The 27,487-nt window shown below is 43.4% G+C and overlaps 1 protein-coding gene across 3 annotated transcripts in view; it reads left to right on the top strand.

The window, feature by feature from the left end:
• LOC109854585 (tyrosine-protein kinase Drl-like) overlaps positions 1-27,487 on the top strand; it is a 69,194-nt gene that overhangs the window by 3,900 nt on the left and 37,807 nt on the right. For 2 of the 3 annotated variants that reach the window (XM_020427820.1, XM_020427819.1), the window contains exon 2: positions 19,520-19,647. In XM_020427820.1, the coding sequence (XP_020283409.1) occupies positions 19,520-19,647 (128 nt within the window). Of the gene's footprint in view, positions 1-3,094; positions 3,152-19,519; positions 19,648-27,487 lie in introns of those variants that run through there. The other variant, XM_020427821.1, reaches the window with a different exon arrangement.

Here is a 27,487-nt window from a genome sequence, read left to right as displayed (position 1 = left end):
AAAAAAAAAAAAAAAAAAAAAACATTCAGAGACACGAAAAAATTGCTCTTTTAAAGAGATTGTCGTCTTCGCAAAATTTTTTTCTCGATTTTACACAATTTCTCTTTTGTTTCACGCAACTGTTGTTGTGATGAGTTTTTATTGATACACGAGCACGACATGTAATCAAATACGCTTAGTTGCGCCGAATGAACAAAGTACATCGTTCTATTTAGTGTCGGGATGTATAACGTCGACAACGTACATCTAACTTAACCGGGAAAGTCGGTGCGCCTCCGTACTTTAAACGGGTCTATTTTTCAAGTGCTCAAACGGTTGCGGATCTTCAGATACAGGGTAATCTTCGTCACATTTCGGATTCCCGCCGTTGGAAGTGGAAAGAGAGAGAAAGAGAGAGAGAGAGAGAGATAGGACGCGCGCGGGAGGACGAGGAGACGGGAAAGTGAAAGGGTTGCTCCTGAGAGGAGCAAGCGGCGGGGCAAGTTTCGTCGCCGAGGCTCTCGAAAGTCACTTAACTTAGATTGCACGAGCGAAATGACTTTACTTCCCCCGGAAAACTTCGTTCCGTTGGAAAGGCATCTCTCCTCTCTCTGCAAGTACCAAAAAAAGAAAAAAAAAAAGAAAAAGGAATAAGGAGAAAAAGAGAAAAGCTGAGACAGAGATAGAGAAAGAGAGAGAGAGAGAGAGAGAAGGAAGAAGAGAGTGTATGTTCGCGCGCGCGAAAGGTGGTTTGAAGGATATTACATGAAAAGAGAGAAAGAGAAAGAGAGACGGACGAAGATGCAGACAGAGAGAAAATACTACCACACCTTTGCACACATCCTCTCTTTGCGGGAGGACGAAGATACGACTCGACTATTACCTGACACCTCCGTGCGGATTCAGCATTTACTTCGAGTTCGGAACGTTTACACGGGGTTTGCTCTGATTGGGCAGGGGATTTCTCGTCGCGTGATGAAAGGCGCGGGATGAGCTTGCGCTTTGAAGTAATATCCTTATTCCACGAATGGAGTTGTCTCTTCCGGATTTACTACCGAAATTGCTTCGCGCTAGTCAACTGGTCTCTCACGGTCTTCCGCCGACGTGGAGAGAGCATCCGAGTTTTACTCCTCGACGCGAAGTTCTATCTAAGAGATGATCTAATCTTTCGTAATTCGCGCACACATGTGCAGCACATATGCAGCAGTTGTTTGCATTTAATATTTTTTTTAATATAATAAATAATAATTTTTTTTTTATATAACCTACACACACGAAAGAATTGATCGACGCTGTTGTTAAAATTCAAACAGCTTTGTTAATTTCGAGTTGGTCGAATGATCAACAAGCTAACTCGCGGATTTAGAACCAAATTACTTGACGTTCGCACGTTACGTTTGCTCTTGCGCATATAAATGCGCGCGGAAAACGTTTCCGCGCGCAATAATCAGAAACGTTGCGACACACAAACTTGTGTGTCCCCGCTCGTCCGCTCGCGCTACACGTTCTAGAATTGATTTTTAATTTGCTCTCGAACACGATACATGTTCGTTCGCAATCGCCTCCGTATGTTTGTTCTGTCTGGACCACGGAAAGGTCCGACAAACAACCGACACGTGTTCATTGCTGCCGACTGTCCGACTAACTCATGAAACGACCCTTGTCGATTCCCCAGGCTCCCGCTGGCCGCGTCGCTGGAAACGACACGAGAAAATCGATTATTCCGCAAGAACACTCATTTAAAAAAAAAAAAAAAAAAAAATTTTCCTGCCGTGCAGAGGAGAATAAGATAAGTTGGCGAATTTGAATAATCGTGTATAATTCGAGACTCGAAAGTGCGAGAGAATGAGTGACAAAACCACAGTTATTAAATGTATTATACACGACTATCCCCCCGGAAAAAAAAAAAAANAAAAAAAAAAAAAAAAAAAAAAAAAGTTTTGCTGGGCAAAGAGATTACCTCGTGCATTGTTCGCGAGATTACGTGTACGCGAAGTACTACGCTTTTTACAAGCATGAATTTTTTTTGTATCTAACTTCAAGTTACGAGTTTATTTATTCCGATGGTTTTTCGAAAATGATCAAATTTGTTTATACGTATACGCAACTCTCATTTCTGATATAAAACTTAACTAATGGTCGGATATTTATTGAAGAAATGATTATTAGACACATAAGTATTACATCTTAGTATTTTAAGTATTTTTTAAAGATGTGTTTTTAAATATTAATCATTAAAAATTATTATTCCCAATTTTTTTTTACATTATGAAAATACTGAGTATAAATAATTAAAAAAAAAAACATGTCCGACTAAGTGGCACATGTCCGATCATCGGGACGAAATGCCTTAATCGCTGACGAGATGTATGAAGTGACCAGCAGACAATAACGTGATTCGCGCGAGCTCAATCAATGAGCACGTCAAATTGTTTCACGCGGCTTTGGCATTTTCGAAGGAATTAGAACGTCCGATTTTCCCGCCCGTTGAATAAATTGCTTCCACTCCGAAGCAATTCCTTCCTTCTGTGATTTCCTACCTTCCGTTTCATCCAGTCACAGTCGCGTTAGTTCCTTCTTTATACAGAGCGATCTCTTCTCCGCGTGTTGTCGTAATTTGTCGCGCGACCTAAACCTTTGACGAAACGCTTTCAATCTTTTTTTTTTTTCACACTCGCTCCGCGCATTGATACGCGCGCGGAATCTGTGTTCGCGTATATCTCCGAGAGAGCGCGCGTTAACCTTGACTGGTGCGGCAAGTTGGAGCGTTAGCCCAAATTGCGGCGCAGTTTGCCTACGGGTAGATCCGACCAGACGATAACGTAAACCCCGGCGCTATGGTTTATGGCTGAACGGTTCTCCGCACGCATACGCGCGCAATCCGCAATAAATGTGCAGCCGCACGCTCGCCCGCCCGCGGTCGTGTGCGTTTCGCCGCCGTAGGAGCCGCAGACCGTGTGTGTGTGTGTGTATAGGTCTCTTCAGCTTGGCGCTTGTTATTATTGCAAAGCCCCTCTTGTGTGATCCGGGCGATAATAGATTAATTAATACGTCTTTCCTGTAATTGAGCGGCGTTTACGCCGTCGCGTTTCCGCCTTTCGGGATTGTGTGACGGAAGGGTTGAGGGGATAAGCGCTTGCGCGAGCGCGCTAGATGAGGATAAATGACCCGGGTGAGTTCTTATCTTGTTTGATTAATGCGTGCTTAATGAAAAGAGGCGTCGATCGATAGGCGTTTTCATCTTCGCGATGTTAAATATAAATTATCTTGTAATCTAACAAAACGCCGACGCCGATCTGTTTGCGAAGATGACTCGAGAAATGCGAAGAAACAATTATACACGATCGCCTTTTTTTTTTTTTTTTTTGACGATTGAGGTTCCTCGAGAAATGTCGGATGCCGGTTTCCCGCACTTGCGATACCTCACCCTTTGGTATCGCAAAGCTGTCGGTCTAATTACCGACAAATGTAAATATTACATGTCATATGTACGCATTATACACACACACATAGTGTAATGTAAATAATACGCTATACATTAACACGTGAAGCAGGTAATTTGTTATCGAGCAAGCAGGTAGTTAGTGTAGCTGATTTGCAATCCGATAGGCGAGCGCCACGAGCACATCAGCAGGTTTATATACGCGGGAAAATTGATATGACCGTGCTAACGCTGATGTTGGCGATATGCAGCGCCTCCATATTCACGATTTTGTACATATTTGCACGCACATCTCGCTTGCGTCCCGGCAGACACCGTGGTGGTGATTTACGTAAACGCGCGCGAAGATACGCGTAGACGAATATTTATCCCTCCTCCTGGAGGGATCGTGGAGAAAACGAGAGAGAGAGAGAGAGAGAGAGAGAAGAGATACGAGAAACTTATTGCATCTTACATTGTATTTTGACGTTCGATTTCGAAAAACTGTTGATACAAAAATATGTTAAGTACGAATACGCGTGTGAGAATTCTCTTTACAGTTTCTGTTTCATCGCTTTTCACATTTCTGTTATTCGTCGTCACGCGCGCATCAACGCGCCGCGCCCGTTTATTTGTTCGCGAAGTACTTAAAAAAAAAAAAAAAAAAAAAAAGACTTCTATATTGATTCGAGAACTCATCGTTTTCGCGCGTGGCGTACAGTACGTGTCAAATGCACTGTTACACGCATCACGTACCGAAGTGGTCTCATAGGATATTCGTAGGGACAGCGCAAATAGTATACGCGGAGGCGCAGAACCCGCGTGTATACTCATCCCGGCACTTGCGCATTAATGCGTTTCGTCCATACATCGAATATGTGTATATATATATATATATATCCCCACGCGCGCGCGCGTATATACGGTTAAACATATATTTGTACACGTGCCTGCTAGGGTCAAATCTGTTCGTATTAATTGGCAAACATTAAACTCGTTATGTGTATATTCGAGCTCTCCACCACGCGCGTAGCGATAAAATGTTATTTCGAGTCGGTGAAAACGCATCTCATCAAATAAAAAATGTGTTTTTTTACATCTCATATACTTCACAACGTCGCATTTGTTATTTAAATGTGCGCCGTGTTTAAAAAAAAGAAAAAAAAAAAATGTCGAATATTTTTTATAATTTTATTTCTATCGAATATATCTCTTCAACAAATTTGCACGTGTGCGTTCCCTAGAATATATTTAAATATTTTAATTTTTATTGCGTATATGTGCGTGTGTGTGTGTGTGTGTGTGTGTGTACGCGCGTATTATATATATCTCATGTTTATATATCAAAGTTTTATATATTTTCCCTTGATATATTTTTATCGAGCATATTGTTTGTTTATATATAGGCGCGTGTTAGAATATCTAAATACTTCCCCATCGCGCGCCCTCGATACACACACACGGTGAACGCGCTGAAACGAGGCTGCAATGCGAAAAATAAAGAATAAGCTTTTTTTTTGTGCTCCATATACACGCGTGTTGGTGCGCGACGTTAAGCGTTGACATCGTTATACGTGCAAATCGGACGTGTACAACGTCGATTGATGGAATCGATAATGTTTTAGTAACAAAAAGCGTGACGCTGTATATCGCTGTCATGCGCCGCCCATTCCATAAATTTGGCGTCATTTAATTCCTCCACTTAATCGGATGACGCGGGTACACGAACATTTCAACACGAACAAATTTGTAAAGCAAAGCGCCGCTAGATTACACACAGATACAACACACACACACACACACACGTACATATACTCCGTATTTTTCACGTTGTATATCTGTCCCTTCCACACGGATCGTATTTTTTTTTCTCGAAATAAATATTTCACTTTCGGTGTATCGCGTCGTCGTGTCTCTCTCCCTCTCTCTCTTTCTCTCACGGCAAGACAAACGTTTGTATTTGCTGCAAAATTTTAAGACGCAAATTCGGCCGATAACGCGCCGTTGGTTAGTGTGCGAGAGAGTGGGAGAGAAAGATGATTCTGAAAGTGACAGAAACAAGATCGGCAAGAAGCGAACGATAACCCCCCGAGAGCGAAAGCTGGGGAAGGGGGGAGGGAAAAACACGCGCGCGGAAAAACTTTTTCCGCGGCGAGACACAAATCAAAATATGCGCCCAGAAAATTGTCGGGAGTCCCGTGCGCGCATATTGCGGTACCTGTCAAAACCTATCGCCGTATGCTATCTTCGTGCAGGTGCGATGGAGCCGTTTCCCGACCAATAGAAATTGCACGTGATTTCCGAACATTTTTTTTTTTTTATCATCTCTGTTCTCTTCTTTCGGTCGTCGCGCTCCCCCACGTGCGTTATTCTTTCCGCGTTATCCCTCTCTCCGCAGAGCGGAGAGGGATATATCGGTATCGTTCGTTCCACTTGTAAATCAAACGATATCGCGATGCCGCTGCGATGTCCGTGGGTTTTATTGGGGCATGATTTAAACGCGTATATCAAAAACACGCCTACAAATAATCTCTCTTTCTCTCTCTCTCTCTCTCTCTCTCTCTCTCTCTCTCTTTTCTCCGTACGTATCATCTAAAAAGATTTGTTTTATTGTGTTGTGTAAATTACACAGAGGGAGGAAGTTGCGTGATGTATCAACGTTGAAACATATTATACGGGATGAAATAAAACGGTAATAACGACAAATGTGATTAGTGTTGGCGTGGAATTATCCGAATAAAACTCTCCGGGAGGGTGCTCGATTTGAATTTCACATTACACGCGAAAACTACTTATCCATTTTCAGTAATTTATTGCATATTTATGTACACGTCACTCGTTTATTTCGCATACCGCGTAATGCACGCCGCGTTACGGTAAAAACCGCAGCTAGTGCACGCGTATATACTAGAAGAATTAATATCGATTGCACCGGCGAATGAATATTCAGCGCGTGATTCGAGTCGTATTGTTACTACGCGTTCGCGCTCTAATGAGCGTGCGTTCCGTCATGATCAATTATCCTAATTGACAATTAGTCGCCAGACATCATGAGATATCAAGAGCGAAAAACACGGCGTTAAATCGATGGAGTTAAAACACACATCATAAAAAAAAAAATAATCAACTCTTCGCGCATATACCAGTTATGCGCGGAAAAATTTAAGTCTGCATGTGTATGTATGAAAGAGACAGATTTGTATTTATCTAAATTAATATATAAATTTCAAAAAGTGGAAAAATTATTTTATAAAAAAATGTGTACAAAGCTTACGTTAAAAATAATCAACTCTTCGTGCATATACCAGTTATGCGCGGAAAAATTTAAGTCTTTATGCGTGTGTGAAAGAGACGGATTTGTATTTATTTAAATTAATATATAAAATTCAAAAAGTGGAAAAATTTTTTTTATAAAAAAATGTGTACAAGCGTACGTTACATTTCTCTGTCTCTATTTTAATAATTTTATTTTCTTTGTAGTTTCAATAATTCCATTTGCTGAGATAACAAAAGTTTGTTATTATATTGATAAGACGTGTACGTCTCTTGTGACGAAATAGAAAAATTACATTACTATTATACCTTGCAATCCTGTGTGTATTTAAATTCGACAGACATATCGCGATTTAAATCTGAGATAAGCAAATACGATATGCAATTCAGTACAAATAGCTTTGATAAGCAATACGTATGCATATATATATATATGGTACTCTAGACACGTGCGTGTTGTCAGAACTAGAGTATTGAAGGGAGAGTTATCCGTCGGATTTATGGAGAAGATAAGGGAAGAGACGTCGTTCGTCGTTGCGTGGGTACGATAAGTGGACAGATTGACGCCACTGTAAAAAAAAAGGCACACTTCCATGCAAGTTTCGTTTTCCAATTTATTCTACGAAAAAAGGCGTGTGCAAATAATCACATTCGATTTTATTGATCTTGTTTGCTGCCGCTTTTATCTCGACGCTGATTGGATGTTTCTCGATTTATGTCGTACGAATCAAGATGCACGGTACTGCCTAGCGTGGTTCGAGCGCGACTTCGTTTCGCGTGTCTTTAAAAACATAACTAAAATAAAGTTTTTTTTATGTCTGTCACGTGATTCTACTTTTGTGGTGTTTTTCCTCTCCTCCCTGTCACGTGACTTTACTTTAGTCACGTTTTTAATAACACGTGACTAAAATACAATCACGTGACTATAGTCGTGTGGTTTTTTTACTCCTCTTTCTCACTATTTTTTATTTTAATTTTCATGCGTTATTATTATTTCTGACATCTCTCTATAATGTGTAGTATATGGTTTATAAGACGTATATACTAGCTGTCATCGCGGTTACAGGTTGTGTTCACTGACACTGCACGTTAAAATAAAAACAACAATAGCGTGCGCGTAGCGCGCGCTTGTGCTAGTATGAAAAAAGAAAACAAAAGAAGAAATCAGAACACTCTCCAAATATTAAAAGACGCATATTAAGAAGCGTTGAATAGAGTGAAAGAAATATTACACTCTCGCGTGTAATATAATTTTGCTAGAAACTACTACCACACACACTTATTCCTGACTTAATTCCAAACTTCGAGGCTGCGTTTGGTGTGTTGTTAACAAGGTGAGAAGGGCTTGCTTCCTGAGGACTCCGGTCAATGCATCGTTGAAATCGATTTTCAACACGCCGGCCGGTATGTCGATGGAAACTTCGTAACGCGAACAATGGACAACTTAGCGCGCAGTATTGTAACGGTACATATTTGCGTTAGATATATTAATGGTGAAACTTCGTCTTATGTAAGTTTACCTAGTGAACACGTACATATACACACACACATACACATTTAGTACATCAATTTGGTTAAATGTCTAAAGTGCATTCTCTCTCTCTCTCTCTCTCTCAACAAAGAAATACCGATTGTGGAAAATAGAATAAAGAAAATGAATTAGAAAAAAATGTCTATGTAATTCAATCGTTACGGTCGAGTCACAGACTGATAACAAGTTATAATCGTAATACGCGAAGCGACGATGTACAAATCGTCACTCCCTACGTATAATCCCGTAACTCCAAAACGCAAATTTTAGAGGAGAGCAGTTTAAAAGTTTGAAGCTTCATATAGTTTCCCTAGTTAAGAGATCTTTCGGTTTTAAATTTTTACCTTACTTATGAATATTTTTTTTTAATACTTGGTGACCACAAAGAACATGATTTTCTGAGTGTCACTATGCAATAAACTGAAAATCCCATATGTGACACTTATGTAATTATACGTAGGGAGTGACGAAATAATACGCGCAAATAACGTAAAGATGTCCTTTTGTACGCACGCAGACGCGATAGAAGTTAAACGAACTTTTTTTCACGTGAGAATGTCGAGCGGGACAAACTTTTTCGATTATCGCGATTTTATCGCGACTCGGTTCCTGCGCTTTTAAACGGTAAAATTGACTCGCAAAATTAATATCGCCAACGCGATGATGCAAACTTTCATACGATTGCGCGCGAAAGCGTTTCGCTCGGCGATTTAATTAGCATTCTCCGGCAGTTCCGGGGGAGGGACGGGACTTTTGCTTTTCTTTTTCCTATATAGCTTGTGCTCGGAACCTTGCGGGAGTGGGGAGGAGGGGGGGCAGGAGAACAAAAATTTTTCCGTCGGATGTTCTCCCAATTAAAAATTCCGAATAACTGTGCGCGCCTAATTATCGCTCGTGCACGAACAGTCAGACGAAGTTCTTAATCAGCGACGGTTAATTGAGAAGCCGCCGCGGTGGAGAGAACGATCGCGACCAATCCCTATGAACAAAACCACTACCGCGGAAGCTCCGGATACGTATGCATCGCTGCCTTTCGGTTCTTTTTTCTTTCGGCGCTTCTTTTCCTGAGCTGAGTCGGTTAGTCCCTTTGTTTTTCACGAGAAGGGAAAGAGCAACAGGGAGAAAGAGAGAGAGAGCGAGAGAGAGAGAGAGAGAGAGAGATCGAGAAACTGCTTTTTCTACCATTTTCTTATCGCTATTTCTTGCAAGCTAATCTTCGACGCGGTACGCGGTTTATTACGATCTTTTCTTCTTTATTTATAGATTCTTTGATCGATATTTCTCTTAACGAGAAACTTGATAAACCGGGACGTCTTACGCGAGATTTATTCAACTTACTAGAAAGCGAAGCGCTTTATTGCAAAGTCGCTTTAATCACAAAATTCTGCGATTTTATTACTCATTACGCGAGAAAAATGCACGTTTCTAATAAAAAAAAAAAATGCGCGCTCGCTTACGTTTGCGGTCCGAGTTCGACTCTCTCGCGAAAGCTGATTTCATTCATAATTTCCGATGTTTTTCTTAGAGAGCGAGAAAGAGAGGGAGGGTAAAACAGTCTCGCAAATTGGAGAAAATATGCGGACGAAAGCGAAACGTCTCCGCGTTTTCACGTACGTCTTCATGTCTTGATTAGGCAAACTTGAAAATGGCGCCGAGCGATTTGCGAGGGCGTCGTGAAGTGATCAAATAGAACGTAATGAAATTTCAGTCCTACTAAATCCGCAATGAATGTGCATTCCGAGAAACGGTTATCCGGTTCTAAAAGGGAGACTGCGGAAGAAGGCGTGAAAGGGGGAAAGAGGGAAAGGAAGCGCCGTCACTCCGGGGGAGCGATTAACGATCGTTGATAAAACCGCCCCCGATGGCTAGCTGGGGGCAGGGAGATTGACTACCTTCGCGCAATATAACGTCGAGTATGGCACCAGCAATCTAGTTTATTAATTCGTTCGCTACTTGGGAGAACGCGCGCGATAATTTAATTTGCCTCGTGTAATTAGATAATTGCCGCCGACTGATAAAAAATGAAAAATATTTCAAAAATCTCGCGCGGATCACATGGGAAGGTAATGAAATAGTTTTCGATTATATAAAAAGTAAAAGAGAGAGAGAGAGAGAGAAAAGAGTTCTCTCTTCTCTTTGCAATAAATATAAATTTATATTTTCTCTAAAAAGGTATATCGTCAGGGAACTAATTAATATATAGATACATACATATATATGTATACGTTGCGTAATTTCGGCATATAGCTTTATCGTAATTTGGCTTAATTAAGTGGAGAGTTTGTGTGTTATCATTAAATATGCTCCACGTTCGTAAAATTTAATGTAACACTTAACGTGCGTTCGATTAAATTGACGTATCGCCGTGGCCGTTACGTTCATTAACTGAACTGTCGCCACGTTTTGTGATCTCATCATTACGCCTTCTCGCGATATAATTGTCGCTAATTACGCTTCGTACGCTTTATTTCGAACAAACGCGCGCGCCATTATTTCTCTACCTTTCTTCTCGGCCACTGTCCGGCCACTGTCTTGTTACAACGATCGTTCTTGAATGAATCGTTCACAGATCTCGCGACGCTTCCGATTCATTTCATTCCGATTTGGTTTCAAACGTCGCGACGTTTCAGCGTCACTTTGTTCTCAAACGCACGTCCTCACGTCAAATCGGTCGTTCAAATTTCTTCAACTTTTTCAAATTCGACAAAAAAGAAAGAATAAAAACAGATAGAAAAACAATTTTGACACGCTTTGACAGTTTTTTTTTTTGTTATCTATCGCAAATCCGATAGCGTTACACGCGTCTCTCTGCTGTAGCGAGTAGAACTTAAGTTTTGTTTTTGTTTTTGTTTTTTTTTTTTTTTTTATTTTTTAATAGGCACAATCTGCCTATGGATAGATCAATTAATCCCAGATTGTATTGAGCGATGTGTTGATTCCGGCTCGTACCTGTTATCAGGGATACATCACGTACCGTCAAACAATGACAATCGATATTCGCAGCGCGCCGGCACGCTGCAATTGCGCGCAGTTTACACAGAATTGCGCTTTTTTTTTTTTTTTTTCCAGGAGAAACCCGTGTAACGGATAATTCGTGTGAATAGCCCCTCACTTGGTTTGACGCTAAAATACTTCCGCAACAAAGAGGTGAAGGGAATAAAATTGCCTTTTTCCGCACAGCTGCAGTCTCAATGTAATGAAAGCTTGCATCGCGGGCGTGTACGCGCCGCTGCACCCTCTCACCCTCCTTTTCCTCTTCCCTCCCCCTTCTTTTTTAGCATTCATCCCTCGGCTGCCGTACCGGGCTCGTCTTTCCCGCGAGCGCACTTTTTCACGTCTTCTTCCGTTTGTTCATACCTTCAATTATTTACCGTAGCCGTGGAAACGGGAAGGACGAACGTTTTATCGTATATCCTCGTTAAAATGGTAAATGGAATGACACGGTAAAGAGGGAAATTCCCCACACAGAGTCTGTCTGAGAAAAAGGGTGAGGGTTTTTAGCAATTTCAGATTTTTTTTTTCAAAAGTCGGTATAATTTGTTGTTATCGCGAACAGCAGAGTTCGTCAGTTTCTTTATCGATACACGTCGTTAGAATTTATTCTGGCATTTGTCGAACGAGTTTTTGGGAGAAGACAAAAAAAAAAAAAAAACGCAAGGTGAAATTTGACGTCGCGACGAGCGGTGACGTCAAAGTTCGTACTTCATCGATGATGAAGCTGCGAAGAGTCGGGACCTCGACTCGCGAACACATGCTCTTTATGTATCTTGCAAACCGTTAAAATTAATCGTGCACAGATTCGTTAGCCACTCTCTTCCCCTCCCCCCCACCCTTTCTGTCCCGCGCGCTTCGAAAATTAACGAAATTCTGTAATTGAGTAACGGGTCATGTAATATTCACTCTGTTCTCGTGACGCCGGATCAATATTTAATAATTGTTTCAATCTACGCCGAAACAACAAATTTATTGGCTCGAACGATTACCACTCGTCGACAATCGTGCCCGGAGGGAGCGAGCGACTAAATAAAACGCGGAGAGATAATTGAATATTAAGAATTTTGCTCTCGACAAAGCCAACGAGAGCGAACGATGGGGAGGGAGAGGGAGAGAGAGAGGAAGGAACACAAGCACGGGGAACGAGCAACCCGGAGAAGAAACGGAGCGAATTTTCGCGAAACGAACGAGTTGCGACTGATTTTAATTAAAGACAAACATCTCGTTCAACTAGACAACGAAGCGACGCTCTTTCGCGGCCAACTCCGAGGAACAACCGTTCCCGAAAGACTCGTTCGCGTTTTTTTACTTCTTCTACTTTGTCTTTCTTCGTTCCCTCCTCCCTTCTCTCCTTCTTCTTTCTCTCTTTCTCTCTCTCTCTACTGTGTTTTTCTTTTTTCTTCCTCTCCGATGCTCTTCGCCGCTGATTTTTCGCGGCATTCGCCCTCGGCTCTTTTGCGCCAACTATTCGACGAAAACCTCGGACAAGACGTTGAAAACACACGATAAGAGAACTTGCTTTATATATATAAAGGGAAAACGGAAAGCCGTTCGAGGAAAGAGGCCGTTAAACGAGTGCAGATAATTTCCCGAAGAGGCATATATGAGTGTGGAGAAAGAGAGAGAGAGAGAGAGAGAGAGAGAGAGAGAGAGAGAAAGAGAAAAGGAGGGGAATTTGAGAGCTTGAACCTCGAGCCGAGATAATTTGCGAAAAGTGACGCCAGCTTGCTCAAACGACCCTTGCTCTCCTCTCTCGCTTCTTCTCTCTCTGCTGCATCCTCTTTCACTCGTTTCAACACGAAGTGTACATGCAGACACTTAAATTGGTCACTTTCAGAGGTGGCAACTGTCGCCAAATTAAAATGGTTTCTGCGCTTTAAATCACATATTTTTCTTTCTTGAAGAGAAGCAAAAAAGAAAAGAAGAAAGAACACGTACAAAGAAAAAGTACTTACTGGTTGGCTGATACGAATTTTACAATATTTTTAGCACACACACATACAAGTGTAATAAATAATTCTTATACGGTCTTATGTCACACGAGACACGACGAAAGAAAGTATCAACCACTACCATCAGCTCGCTCTGCTCTCGCTACTACTTATACTTTCAACCCCTCGTATATCGTGTCGACTCTCTCGGAACGTTGCGCGAAGAGTCGTACCGCATCGCTTTGCCGGTGAAACAAGGTGGACTCTAATGAATAACGAATGAGAGAAGAAAGACCGGGCGCAGAATGGGAGAGTAAAAGATTAGCTTCTAGCGATATTCCTTCCATCGCATCTATCTTCTTTATTGCAAATTCGACCAGTCGACGTGACGCCGCGCGCTCCACACACGCGCCGCAAGGAACAATAAATGACTTCTCCGGAATTCCATCCGACGCGCCGAGGCACACATACACACACGCACACACACGTTCGCGACGCGGAATCGCGATAAATGACTCAGATAAAATGAATCGCGGAAACTGCTGTTCAAGAACCGTCGCATTGCGCTCGGTCGATGCGCTCGGTTTATCGATTGATTCGGTCGTTACTTCGCACATTTACAGTCCGTGTGTCACGTATGTGTGGAACATATATAAAGTTAATAATAACAATAATATGGAAGTAATAATAACAATATATAAACAAGAAAAAGAAGAAACAAAAAGTTTTCGATAGGTAAAAATATATATATTTTTTTTTATTGCAAAATTGCGTCAACATTCTCTCTAAAAGAACACGCGAATACGGTAATAAAATCTGCGCCGGGACAAAGAAACGTGTCTAGTTGAAGACCGAATCTGCAAGGCGAGATTAAACGAATAAGCGAGTCGAGTGTATTCGAAACGCGGACGCCACACGATATTGCTAGCTCGTTACTGACGAAGGGGGTAAACGAGTGGAAACGACGATTGGGGGAAACAAGATCCCGCGCGAACACACAGGAGATTAGTTCCATAGGATATCGATCCGCCCGCGCGACTTTTTCCGTCTCCGGCGAGCCGCGAGACGTTCGAATTTCCGTCGCAGCCGACCATACCACACACACACGCACACACACACACACATATAAAGAGCACCCCACTATTGGCAAGATGTGTTTCCTACAGGATGTTGTATCCTTAATGTGTTTACCTTAGCTCCTGACCCTGATCGAACCCTCGCGTGTCTTCCCTTTGCGCGCGTCTCGAGTATCCCGCTTTCAAGAACGGTCGGTCGCGTCGTTTAATCCGCCAGTTAGTCGAATACAAATTACGTAGCATGCAATGTTAATGGATCGTCGATGGCTTAAAGACGGATCGTTTCGGGAAATGCGTATGCCAAGACGTCGTCGTTAAGTCATTCAAAAACAAAAAAACCTGATAATTTAACGAAATACAAAATAAATTGTTTATTATATAATTTATTACATTATATAATATACAATTTATTAGGTTTTTGTATACATACTATTTGTATAAATACATGGAAACCTAATAAATAAATTTGAAATTATATATTTATTTGAAATATATAGGTATAAAAAAATTTTCAAAAATATGAATTTGAATATATAAAGAATTTAAATATAACATTCCAAATTTTACAAGAAAAATTCGTTCTTGTAGATAGGAAATCGAGTTGTTTTTTTTTTTCGGTTTTCCGGTTTAGCGAGAGATTTGTGATTTTTGTGTTTCTCCGCGATATACTCCGTGACATTCGTTGAAATTGGACGTATCTATAATACACACGACATCATAGTTCTCTAAACTTCAAGCTTTACAAATCATTTATACGTTACTGACAGAGGACACGTACGTGAAATGCAGTTACCTGCGCGCGTTCATTTCAAATTCAATTTGGCGTCGCATCAGTCCGCGATACAACGTCAATCCCTATGCTAATTCAATTTTCCTAGCGCGATATACGCTTCCGGGACAAGCTTCTTGCTTTCCCATTCCGAGATTATACATGTATAGTGTCAATTTCGAGTAAATAAATTCTCTCTCTCTCTCTCTCTCTTTTTCTTTTTCTCTATTTTTTAGATAAAAGAGAACTTTTTCTTTAAATATCAACATTTACGCTCGGAAGGAAAATTGTTTGCCAAACAAGACCGTAACTGTATTACGCTCGCGGAAGAAAGTTTTTCGACGGGGTTTAATCTCGAGGAAAACAGATTCTCCCGCTCGGAGGTAAGAAGATGGCGCGCGGCAAAGTAAAATCGCACTCCGGCGCGAGCCAAAACAGTCGTTAGTCATTCATACGTCAGACACGATATTCTACTCAGAAACCCGTCAAAGCGGGAGGGAGTTTCGCCCGCAAATGAGACTTTCATCCTGAAGTGGCACATTATAACCCATCTTCCCCCGCCGCTCTCTCTTCTGCCTGGTAGAAAACGTCTCCCACGGGATAAGACACGAGGAAGAAACTGGCCCCCTTTTTCCTCGGAATTTTTCCACGCACACACACACACACACACCTACCGTGATCTCGACGGGTAAATTGATAGATCGCCCTATGACCTCACCACCGTGATCTCACAGCCCGGCTGCTCGCGGGAGATACGTCACGAGATTTGATGGATCTGACCGCGATTTTATCATATACGAAAGGACAAACTATGTGTAATAAAAACGATGAAATAACTGATATTTCCGCGCGGCCGGTTTTGCATGTCTGCACGCCACGTACATACCCACCACATCGTTCGCGAGCCTGCCTCTCGCGAAATTTTCCCTATCTCGACAAGATGTGGGAGAAAACTTTTCATACGTGCGCGCGCACACAAAAGAGCGTGAACTTGTCGAAGATACCCGTCGGGTGGAAAAGAATAATGGCGCGCGGAGAAAAATAAAATACGCGCGCGTTTTTTTGTTTCATTAACACAATATTTAAAGTCGAAAGAAGAAAAAAAGAAATAAATTTTCCGAAACAAACAAAACGTATGTACGCGCGCGTTGCGTTATTACGCTTTCTCGTCTGGCCACGTAACTCCGCGTTTAAATTTATTTAATATCGCGGCGCGCGTAACTTGAAGCACGCGAACGCACACACACACACACACACACATAAATATTCCCAAAAGTACGCAGCGTAGCAGAGCGTAGCACAATTACGACGCGTTTGCTTCTAAAACTTTTCGTTGCTCCTCGAACTTTGATACGCGCCGAAGATCTTCGCGTGGAATTCACGGAGCAGAGCTCGCGGGAGGATAGGACACTCTTCCGTATACGTACAGTCTCTGCCATCTAATCTCGGCGACGTACAACGCAACGACGACTGTCTGCCGTAACGCGCGCGCGCGCGCGCGACGGTGCAACCTGATTATGTCCATTTGTTGCCTACTCGAAATCCCCGGGTGGTGTAGCGGAACTTAATCCACCTGAGTTAGTTGCGCGTGTTTTTCCCGCGGGATCGGCTAAGATTTATCTTCTTGAAATATTTTCTCCCGTTTCTCTTTCTCACTCTCACTCTCTTTATCTTTCTTCTTCCGGCGGCGCTATCGAGTTTCAGACTCGTCCCCTCGTTCTCTTATTCGCGCGCCGGCTTTCCCGGCACGCTCGTCGTTCACTTGCTCTCATTTCTTCGGCTGTATCCGAAAAGCGCGCTCGTTTTACGTGTACGTGTGTGTATGTGTGTGTTTGCGCGCAACGTTTTCTCACGTGTGTGTATGTACCTGCGCCTGATAAACCGACGTATAAATATCCCGGACGACTTCGTATTTCGCGTTACACACCGCGAAAGGAGGGCAATAAAGTTTTGCAGAGTCCATCGGAAGTCGGTGATTTTCCGGCTGGTCGCTCGCAACATTTCGAGCGATTAATTGGCCGGAAAACCGGAAGGTTAATCGTTTGACTTCGTAGAAAAGAAAAAAGTTGCGCAAAGTCGACAGTTGAACGTATCGAAGTTTCAAGGCTTTTTGAGTAAAGTAACTGCGAATGTCTGTTTTTTTTTTTTTTTTTTTTTTTTACGAGAGAACAAGAGAGAGAGAGAAAGAGAGAGAGAGAGAGAGTAAGAAAGAAGAATTTACAAAGAAACATTTGCATCGCGCGCTTTTTAAGGCGATCTCAGCCGCCTTAAAGCTCAAGTAGTAACGCGTTTACTTAGTCAGACACGACTCTCCACTTTAGCCGGAATTAACGTCTGGTAATAAAATGGAACACAGCGGGATTAATTCGATTTCGCGGATGCTTCCCTTAATACACGGCCGACTGTCATTATCAGTTTTCCCTCTGTCGGGTGTTAGTCCCTCATCCCTGTAAGACTCCGGGGGCACGGAGTAGAAAGTTACTCTTAATCTTCTTACTACGCTTACCCTCGACTACGCTCGATGTGCCGCCGCCTTAAACTTCGAGACTCTCCCAACGTCTCTCTTTGGTACGTGTACGTACGTGTATGTACGTGTGTGTATTTCGCGAAACGCCAAGCTGTCGCTTAAATCGTGTCACAAATATCGGTTCGCGTCTTGCATCGACGATTTATTCGCGATAGATCGTCACAACTTGTGTGAATTTTCCAGATTCTAAATTCCGCGATTTCATTTCGCGCGATAAGAAAAAAATGTTTAATATTTTTAAACAAATGTTTTTTGTACATGTGTAATGTAATAAATATTTTTATCTTTTTCAGAAACATAGTTGAAAGAGAAAGCAAACTTGATCGCGCGCGCGCGCGTGTGTGTGTTATATATCGCCCGAAAAGAAAAATAAAATATTTTAATATTCAATATATTTTGAAAGTAGACAGAAATAAGTGCACGATCTACGCGCGTACGTGCGTGATCGGGAAATTGAATGTGTTATAGAGTTAGTCCCTTAAGTATCGAAGAGAATTGAGAATCGCAAAAGCAAGTAGTAGAACCCTTTACGAAGTCAGACCGTGTTTCCCCCATTTGCTAGTGCAGTTAAAACTTTCCTGACTCCGATATACAATCTATTATGCAAAGTTGTCTCAAAATAGCAGCGCGTGCGGGAACGAAACTATTTTCTCGACGCAAAAAAAAAAAAATATAATACACTTAAACCAATTGTTGACGATTATTTGTTTAATATCGAATAACACGAGAGTTCGCAAGAAAATAAAATATCTACTCGCGCGCAATTTTTAATAACAACAATAATAATTAATTTCTTTTATCTCGCTCGCGTTTTCTCGCGGTTTCGTCTCGGTATTGCCAATCACATACGTATGTGTGTGTACGTGAATTTACAAAAACACTCTATTCTCTCCACTTTTCCTTCTCGCCCGCCGCTTCGAGAGAGTTTTTTCTCTCTCACTGCATTTCATGCGCTTCTTTTCTCCTATCGAGCGTTACAGTACTCTGGATCTGAATATCTCTCGCTTCTTTAAAGGGAGGGAGGAAGGAGAAGGTCTTATCGCGGAGCAAGCGCGCGCGGCCACGTTTGCGCCGTTGCACGCGAACGTCGAATATGACGTATGTACGTATATCTGACGGGGCTTGTTCACGAGCGTGATATCGAATTGCGTAGTCATACGTAAAAGCAGACGGATGACGCATCCGTCGCCTGAGGAAATTCAGATCCTTGTGTATCTATTCTCGAGATTTTTCGAACGGCAGCGGGTGGCGGCGAGAGAGGCCGCGCGACTGTACGTGTGAGTGCCCGAGAGGAATTTTCAGATCATGATCTGAGAAAGAGGATGTGAAGAGCGAAAAGAGGTGGAAGGAGATATATCTGGCATCGACGGATCCGTATTATAAATCCGTCTGCGGAATCCGCGCGGTTATTTCTTGGTAGATATCCTCGAGATTTTCTCCTCCGTACGGAAAATATGTCGATAATAATCGTCGCATTAGATTTCGCGTCTGACACGCGTCTGACATTACGCGTCGTCGTCGTCGTCGTCGTTGTCGTGAGCCGCGATTCAGGGTACATTTTGATTTTCTTTCTTTTATTTATTTATTTTTTTAAATTTCTGTTTTGAAAACAAGACGGACACAAGACGGGCACAACAGAATTAGAAGAAAAGTTGGTTGGATTTTTTTAATTAAGAAAACCTAAACGAAAAAAAAAAAGCACAGCTAACACACAGCGTAATGAAAACGGGCGCCATTTCTCTCTCGACAAAATTATACCGTCTCTGAAGTTTCCATAGGAGTGAATTCCCCTACAACTGCGATACTTCATGTTAAGAAGACGCGACCGTGGTCAATGTCCCCCAACTTATAACGAAGGGCTGCACGTGCCGTAGTTCGCGATCGGTCGATTCATCAGTGGGAAGAGTAGGGGGGAGAGGGTGGGGTGATAGTAGGCGGAGGGAAACTTTGCCGGCGGCACGGTACAGCTTTTTCATAATTGATCGCCCAATCGATACACTTCGCTATTCTGCTTTCAGGACTCGAGGCTGAGTTGTATTACGTACGGGAGGGGGTGGTCAACACGTACGCGATGAATTTCGTCGTGCCTGTGCCGGCGAACATAGCGGACTTGGAATTTTCATGGAGGAGTCTCGTAGGTCACCCGGTACGTAACATATGTTATGTTATTATAAAACATGTACATTATAAGTATACAAAACTTGTGACAAATAAACAAACATGTCCCCGCGAGATTTTTCGAATATTTGTGTATATTTGAAATTTATATATACTTTGATATTTATATTTTATTTATACATTTATATCTAAAAATTTATATATATACATATTTGTCAAGTTGTTTTTTTTTTTTTCATATTTAACGATCCGATACGTCACGATCAAAACCGACATTGAACATCGAGTTACACGTTGCAAATTTTGATGTCTCTATTTTTAAAACGTTTATTTATTTGGCTATTATCCAATATTTACAACGACAAACCCGGCTCTTTCAACGTGCACACGTTACATGCATGTCGTCGTAAAATATTATTACACACGCGCACACAAGAGAACCGAGCACGAGAAATTTTCCGCGCTTTAGTGGCGGGAGTCTTTTCGCGGGATCTCCTTTGCGTTTCCGGGTTCACAAAAGAAATCACGGGAGGAGAGGATCTGTTGTTGAAACGAATCCCATCTCTTTCCGTTGCGCCCGAGCAAAACGTTTCCGCCGGCCATTAACGAGACGCAACAATGCGGAACAAAGTAAACACGTGACCCGGATGGAATGGTAACACACGGTATCCTCGTTTACGTTTCCGCAGTGTGGGACGGTTGAACTCGTCACGGTGGTTTACCGGGGAACGGGGACGGGGGATGTTCGCCGAGGGTTAAGAGGGGTTCGGCTCGTCGCGCGCGCGGGGGCGAGGGCGACGACGGTATGGTGCAGGGCTGTATCAATACTCTATCAATATGAAATACAAACAGACAGCACGGGGCGTGAAAGGGACGGTGCACGGTCGTGTGCGGTACGTACGGTTTTGCGCTCCCTATGGTCACCAAGGAAACCGTACGCGCCCTCGAAAACCCTAGCAACCATGTACGATGTGAGGAAAAATGAGTGAAAAGTCGTCGCTCTCTCACTCTTGAGAACGGATGCTAAACGTCAAGGGGACGTCTCCGTGTTCCGCAACAGCCGTCGCGAGTATTTAATGAGCCGCGACTAATTTCCATTGTTTAAGGCAAATTGGTCCCGGTGACCAATACGCGTATTAATGGCCGGACACTTGTTAAAGAAATAAATTATTAAATATGTAAATATTAATTACAACAATATATATATTCTCAATGTTTTTTAAATAATATCTTTAAGACACAATTTTATAATTACCAATTTCTAACTTTATATATATGTAAATAATAATTTTCTTGTTGTATTTATTTTTTTTGCCGCACACTCGACTTAATTTCTGCATATAGTAACACTCCAATCTGAATGTTACCGGCACATCTTCGTGTTATCGCGTTTTGTTTTGTGCAACAATATTGTGAATCGTCACGTTGCATCTTTTTATTCAATTTTAAAGCTCGAGCACCAGGCAAGTTTCTTTTCCACTTATACCCAACCTGGGTCGTCGTACGGCCGATTTATTGAATCTCAAGATTTTCCGAAAATGAGAGCGTACGTAAAAACGGCGAATAATGTTGCGTTCGCGCCGCGAATCCAGCATCTCTCGTGCCACGGGACGTGTTAACGCCGCGATCGTTGGGAAGAAACGCCGTTTCCCACACCCTCTCTCATCCTCCAATGTAACATACGTCTGGTAACCATTACGATGGACGCTTTATTGTCGTCACGGGAATACTCGCGACGATCCGCCTCTTATCCCTCTTGTGTGTCGGGAGTGTTTTTCTAAAGTCCTTCCACTCTCACGTCGTCCGTTATCTCGCGGAACCCGTCCGTAGGTTCGTTAACCGCGAAATCGCGCCATTTCCGTGATCACGAACCGACGCGACGTCGTTTCGCCTTCTTATCTCTTCGAGACGACGACAGGAACAGAATTTCGTTTCGCGAAAGAGGAAGTTGGCGAAAGAGACGACGCGAAAACAAAATGTGTGCGTGTGTGTGTGCGCGCGCGCGCGCGCGGCGCGATAAGAACGTGCGCGGAAACGATTATTTAATTAATCGCAAATACGGCGATACGGCGTATTACACGTGAAACAAAAGTTGTACGCGTGAGGCGACATTTTCGAATAAGTCTGTCCGTGCGCGCACGTTGGAAAATTTCTTGCCTGAGAGAACAAGTGACAAATATGTAACGTCCAAACGCATTAGTAAGCATGTTGAGATAACCAACGTCTGATGGCGGTACCTACATTCAACGGCGACTCGATTAAAGCTTAGCGCGCTGTTCCAGTTTTATCAGTTCATCGGAAACCAAAACACTTCTCTCTCTCTCTCTCTCTCTCTCTCTCTCTCTCTCTATATATATATATATATATATATATATATATATATATATACATATATATTCCTCGTAATTCTGATTTGCCAGAATGTCGCTCGGATAAGATGCGTATCTGCGATCTTCCACGAACCGAAGAATCTCCCATTGCAGTTATCTCGCGATGAAATCCGGTCATCTGGTCGGTTGATTCGATCGGTGAGTCACGCGATACTTGGCTCGTCGCTTTTATTACCCGTCCGATTCTGATTCTATCTTCGTTTTCGATCTCGTAACGATACGATCCCAAAATGTCGCGAGATAATTCTCGCCCGCATATTTCGATCGCCGGGGTACGTCGTTGACCGCGCGCCAACAAGAAGCAAGCGTTATTTTTCACTCTTAGGATGTTTCATCGGTGAAGAAGGTTGGTGCGAAGACGTGTCGCCGCGACAGTGAAAAATGGAGCGAGAGGCGAGAACGTCTCGAGAGAGAGAGAGAGAGAGAGCGCGCGAAAAAAAGCGTCGCGAGATAACGCGAGAAGCAGAACCTCTCCGATCCCGCGATTAGGTTCGCGATTCGCGAATCGAAACGTTGTGTATACACGCGATTCACTTCTTTTTTTTTTTCCTCTCCATCGTCGTGTGTACTTTTCCTCGTTTTCAATTCGTCGCCCGCGGCGAAAACGCGGGGGTCGGTTCTGGGCAAGGATATAGACTGAAATGAAGTTTCTCATCTCTCGTAGGGAGTCACACGCCGATTCGGGGATGATTTGTGAATCATCCACTTGTTAGAACGAAAGTTCCTTACTCCACGTACTACCTTTTCCCTTCGGTCGGATTCGGGAATGGGGTGAGAGAAAGAGAGAGGTCGTATAGAAAGGGCGTCGCAGTCTGCTGACGGCGGTGTTACGCGACGCTGTTACGACGTCCTTCTCGAGCTTGCTTTCAGATTTTTCTCGACTCTTTTTTTTTCCTGTCCTCCCTCTTTCCACGAAGCCGCTTTCTTCCCTTTTCCTCTTTTTTCTTTCTTTTTATACATTCTGTGTTATTTTCACTCTCACATTCTTACGTTGCGTTTTTTACGTTTTGTTCTTCCTTTTTACATTTTCTTCCACTTCCGCGCGCTGTGTTTTCCTCTATGTTGTGTTCTTTTTCTCTCCACGTCCTCCTCCTTTTCCCTCGTTTTCCTTCGCCGCTTGTATTTTTCCTTCCCACGCGCCGTCCTCACGCCGAGAGAGATCGGGTTGGGGTGGATATGGAGGGTCGATCCGCGCTCTCCCGAGGGCGCGACAATTACTTGTAATACCGTTGGTCTCTCGGGTCCGATGGGAACTCGATGGGGCGTAAGAAAGAAAGAAACAAACGATATTACCGCAACCCACGATCGACTCCAACTGTCGCTTGTGTCAAACAAGGAACGCGAAACCCCGTCGACCCCGTCTCGTCGTGACTGACGTGTCTGATGATCTGTCAGGGGTTGTTTCTTTAATTTGGATACTCGTGAGTTCTATTTGTTTCGCGCAAAAAAATAACGTATTTATAATTGAGAGCGACGTCTCGATCGCACAAAGTAAGTGAAAAACTCTTCCTCTTTTCCTTGAAAGAAAAGTCATTGCAAAATGACTCCGATCTCGATTCGATCAAACTTATTGAAAATTTCGAGAGAGTGAGTGTCGCATTCTCGCAGCAAACGTTATCGACGAGCGAATCACATACACGTTGTTTAATCAACATAAAATCATCGTTAAAAAAGAGACCGATTGATCTCGGGAAAAAAACATCTCCCCGCAACTGCTAAATACCAATTTGCGACGCACTCGCGTTTGCTTTGTGTCGAACAACACCGTTGCGTCCACGGCTACCATCGAATTCCGGCCACTTCCGTTAATTAATGAAATCGAAGCCAACCGGCTCATTCATCACCGACGATCGGTGTACCGCCCAACGTCGAATAACCAACGCGTATCTCGAGAATTTCGCGCGCGCGCACACACAAACGAAGCGCGCTCCTTCACGGTCTCGCAACGATGACGGCAATTTCGAATTAATTGCAAATTCACTGAGATCATGCCCGGGTCTGGGTGACACGGGGGTGATTAATGTCTCCGTGGTAATCCGGAGAGACCGGCGGCTTCCCGTTCCCGCGATCCGTCCGTCCGTCCGTCCGTCGGTCCGTCGACCGTTCTTCCGGCCATTGCGGTGCTTACGTACAGTAAGTGCTGTGTGGGATAACAGCCTCGTGTTTCGGATAACAGGGAATATCGCCCACGGGGACACCCGACACCGTAGCCGGCTGCGCAAACCCGGCCCGCCGTCGCGGCGCGCCCGTGACAAACGCACTCACCGCGGATTATACGACATAATCGCCGGGAAACCCGAGCGCGCCCCGAGGGAGGGGGGGGAGAGAGGTAGTACGAACGTGTGGTAATTTTCCTGAAATATTCACGGAAGATTTCGGTGTCGAAGAACGCCGCTCTGCTTGTCGCCGTGTAATGGGAGACAATGACTGGGGGGAAGGAGGCAAACGAGGGGAGGGAGTGGCTTCGCTCGGATTTAACGATGGTGGATTACACCGTGTCGTTACACCGAACGGTGATTTCGAGCACATACGCGCTTTGAATAAATGTTTGTAATTCCAAAGCGAGAGCTGAACGTTTTTTTCGTTTATTTTATTTTTTTTTTTTTTTGTATTTATTATTTGCGTAAAACAGACAAAAAAAAAAAAAACAATCGTGGGCGCGATTATCCGCCCACTTCTTGCCGTCAAGAGATCGTGCTCGCTCGGGTGAAAATATATTATATAACTGCGCGGAGGGGAAAATAAAAACCGCGTGCATATCTTTTCTATCTAATTTTGTCGGATAACACATTCGAAGTGTTCTCCTCGTGATAATAAAAGATTCACAAAAAGCGGTCTCGCGCGAGATGGGCGCGAAAAATTTTCGGAAAAACGGAGAAAAAGCGGATTCGCGTTTATTGCCTTTTGGGGAGTTGCTCGAAAGAGCGAATGAAAAATTTATTAACGTTTCTCACACCTTTTCGTTGAAAAGAAAAACTTGATATCGAACAAACGTTGCGCTAAAGTTTTAACAAATGATATCCTTTGTTTGATAACACGCGACTAAATTTTAGTTCACACAACGCGCGCATATCTCGTAATAATTACACACAGAGTCATATTTTAAATTTTAAATATTGAAATTCACGCTTCGATAAAATCGCATAAATGTACGTAATATATGACGGTGTAATAATAACAATAATAATGATAATAATAACAATAATAATATCGCGTAAAAGTTACATTTTCTCTCGTCAGGTGTGTGCGTGAGATTTTATTTGAAATTACTCGGCTTTTTGTCACAAAGAGGAAACAAGTTTTCTTGTTACACTCTCGCCCAAGAGTTAATTGAAATTTACATTCGCGAATAGCGTGACAGTCGGTCATTATCGGAGTTAATATTACAAGTCCCGCGCTCTCCATAAAGTGCCGCCGCCGCCGCCGCCGCCGCCGCGCGTCGATTCTGACGTAAATCGTTTCTGAAGTTCGAAGCTCAACTTTTCCGCGGAAATTTGCAGCGCGCGGCTAGAGAGAGAGAGAGAGAGAGAGAGAGAATGAGAGTTTCGCAACTTCTCTCGAGTGTCCAACGCGAACAAGACGTTAAGGCCCGAACGTGGGCCGCGTTTAAACTGGAAATTTTGTATATACTGCATAATACGACCTTATTATGTTAAGGTATACGGTAGACTGCGACGCGCGCGCACGCGGTGTTTCTCCGCGGGGGTGAATGCATAATACAGCGCGCTGCACTCCCCGGAATACTTGCTCCGACAGCGTGGGGTAGAGATTCGACTTTTGTATCCCGATAGGGGATGGTGGAAATAGAAGGGAGAGAGAGAGAGAGAGAGAGAAACGGCGATGGGGCCGATCGCGTTATCGCTATTCACGATTCGACATCATTCGTATTTTTCTTGGTTTACCTACGACGATTATTATTGTTGCGGCACGAAATAATAAAAACGTCGACAAACAACATATGTCTTCTCGCGCGACGTGCATTTCGCGCTCGAGCGTGCAAGTCGCGGAAAAATAGAACGTGCAATTATCTAATACATGTATACACGGAAACATGTCTACTTTTCCATACTACACATGTTCCAAATGCGAAACGTAAATATGTGTACATAAGACATAAAAGCGGAAGGAAGAGACGCTTGCGCGCGTCTCGTGAAATTTCCATGTGCGCAAGAACGAAGTTTTGCCAAACACGCGAATAAAATGTAGGATTTGTTTTCCTATTTCTTTTCCAACGATTGTATTAAAATGTTATTTTAAATGCAGCTGAGATGACGGGATGTGTTCTGAAAATACACACAGAGAAGGAAAAATCGCTTATCTCCTTACTACTACCTTCCGTTGCGCAAACACTATACCGAGGACTATACACAAAGTCCGAACATCCCGCGTGAATGGCCGCGACGTTCGCGCGGAACCCGTTTCAAGTTGCGAGAGCAAATAAGGAGGCAAGTCGAATAATGACGCGTGTGTTAATTTTCTCCCTTCGCGCGACGCTGGCAACAGCTTTCATCGTCAGATACGTGGCGCTGACGTTTTAATAATTTCATTTGCCACGTCAAAACTCCCCTCTACCCCTCATTTCCGGTGACGCGAGACATTTTCCACGCGAGGATCGAATCCGACCTTTCCTCTCTCTCTCTCTCTCTCTCTCTTCGAGAGTAGATTCAATTCCAACTTGTAGAATTGCATGCGCCCGCCGGCGTCGTCGTCGTCGTCGTAGCCGTTGCCGCCGTCGTCGTGGGCTCGACGCGACACGCAGCAACGTAATTTCGCGCGATTCTTCGGAAAACTCGTTAATTCCTGCGAGAATAAGACTTTTCAATGGTGGCGCGAAGCGCGATGTCGGACGGAAAGTTCGTATAATGGGTTGTACGCGTTGCGACGCGGATAGATAAATAGGAGATGAAGCGATCAACTCGCGCGCGCGCGCGCGCGCTCGAGAGAGAGAGAGAGAGTAGGAAATCACACGTTTTCGGATACCGCCTCTTCTCGAGTGTAATGAGCCCGTCTATTGAAACACTTCCGAGCTATAAGGCGCTTAAGTTTCGGCTCATTGGGATTGCAGATTACCGTGTAATTCGATAATATATCGCGCATGCAAATTCCGTCACGTCCGCCAATTTAAACGCGAGAATTTTGTCGAACGAAAATACGATAAAACGCGACAAGGAGTTACGTTCACGTAGCTCCGCGTTCAACGTCGCGAAAACCTATTAGCGTCGGCTTGTCGTCGTTGCGCACTTCGCCTCACTCTCTCTCTCTCTCTCTCTCTCTCTCCTGAATTTGTTCTACCCGACATTGTAGAACCGAAGAGATCCCACGGTAAAAGTTGCCTATAGAAAACTCCCGGATTCCGTCATTAATTTTCCCGGTGGATGCGGGACGCGGCGGCGGGGTTGGGTGACTCGGGTTATAGTGAAGATAGTAGCGTCGGTGCCGCTGGCATTGAGCGATCATCTCATCTACCCGGAGAAAGTT

This window comes from Pseudomyrmex gracilis, unplaced genomic scaffold (genome assembly GCF_002006095.1).
Source record: "Pseudomyrmex gracilis isolate BER0280 unplaced genomic scaffold, ASM200609v1 scaffold_70, whole genome shotgun sequence".
NCBI classification, from domain to species: Eukaryota; Metazoa; Arthropoda; class Insecta; order Hymenoptera; family Formicidae; genus Pseudomyrmex; species Pseudomyrmex gracilis.
This window is presented reverse-complemented; position numbering and strand designations above follow the sequence as displayed.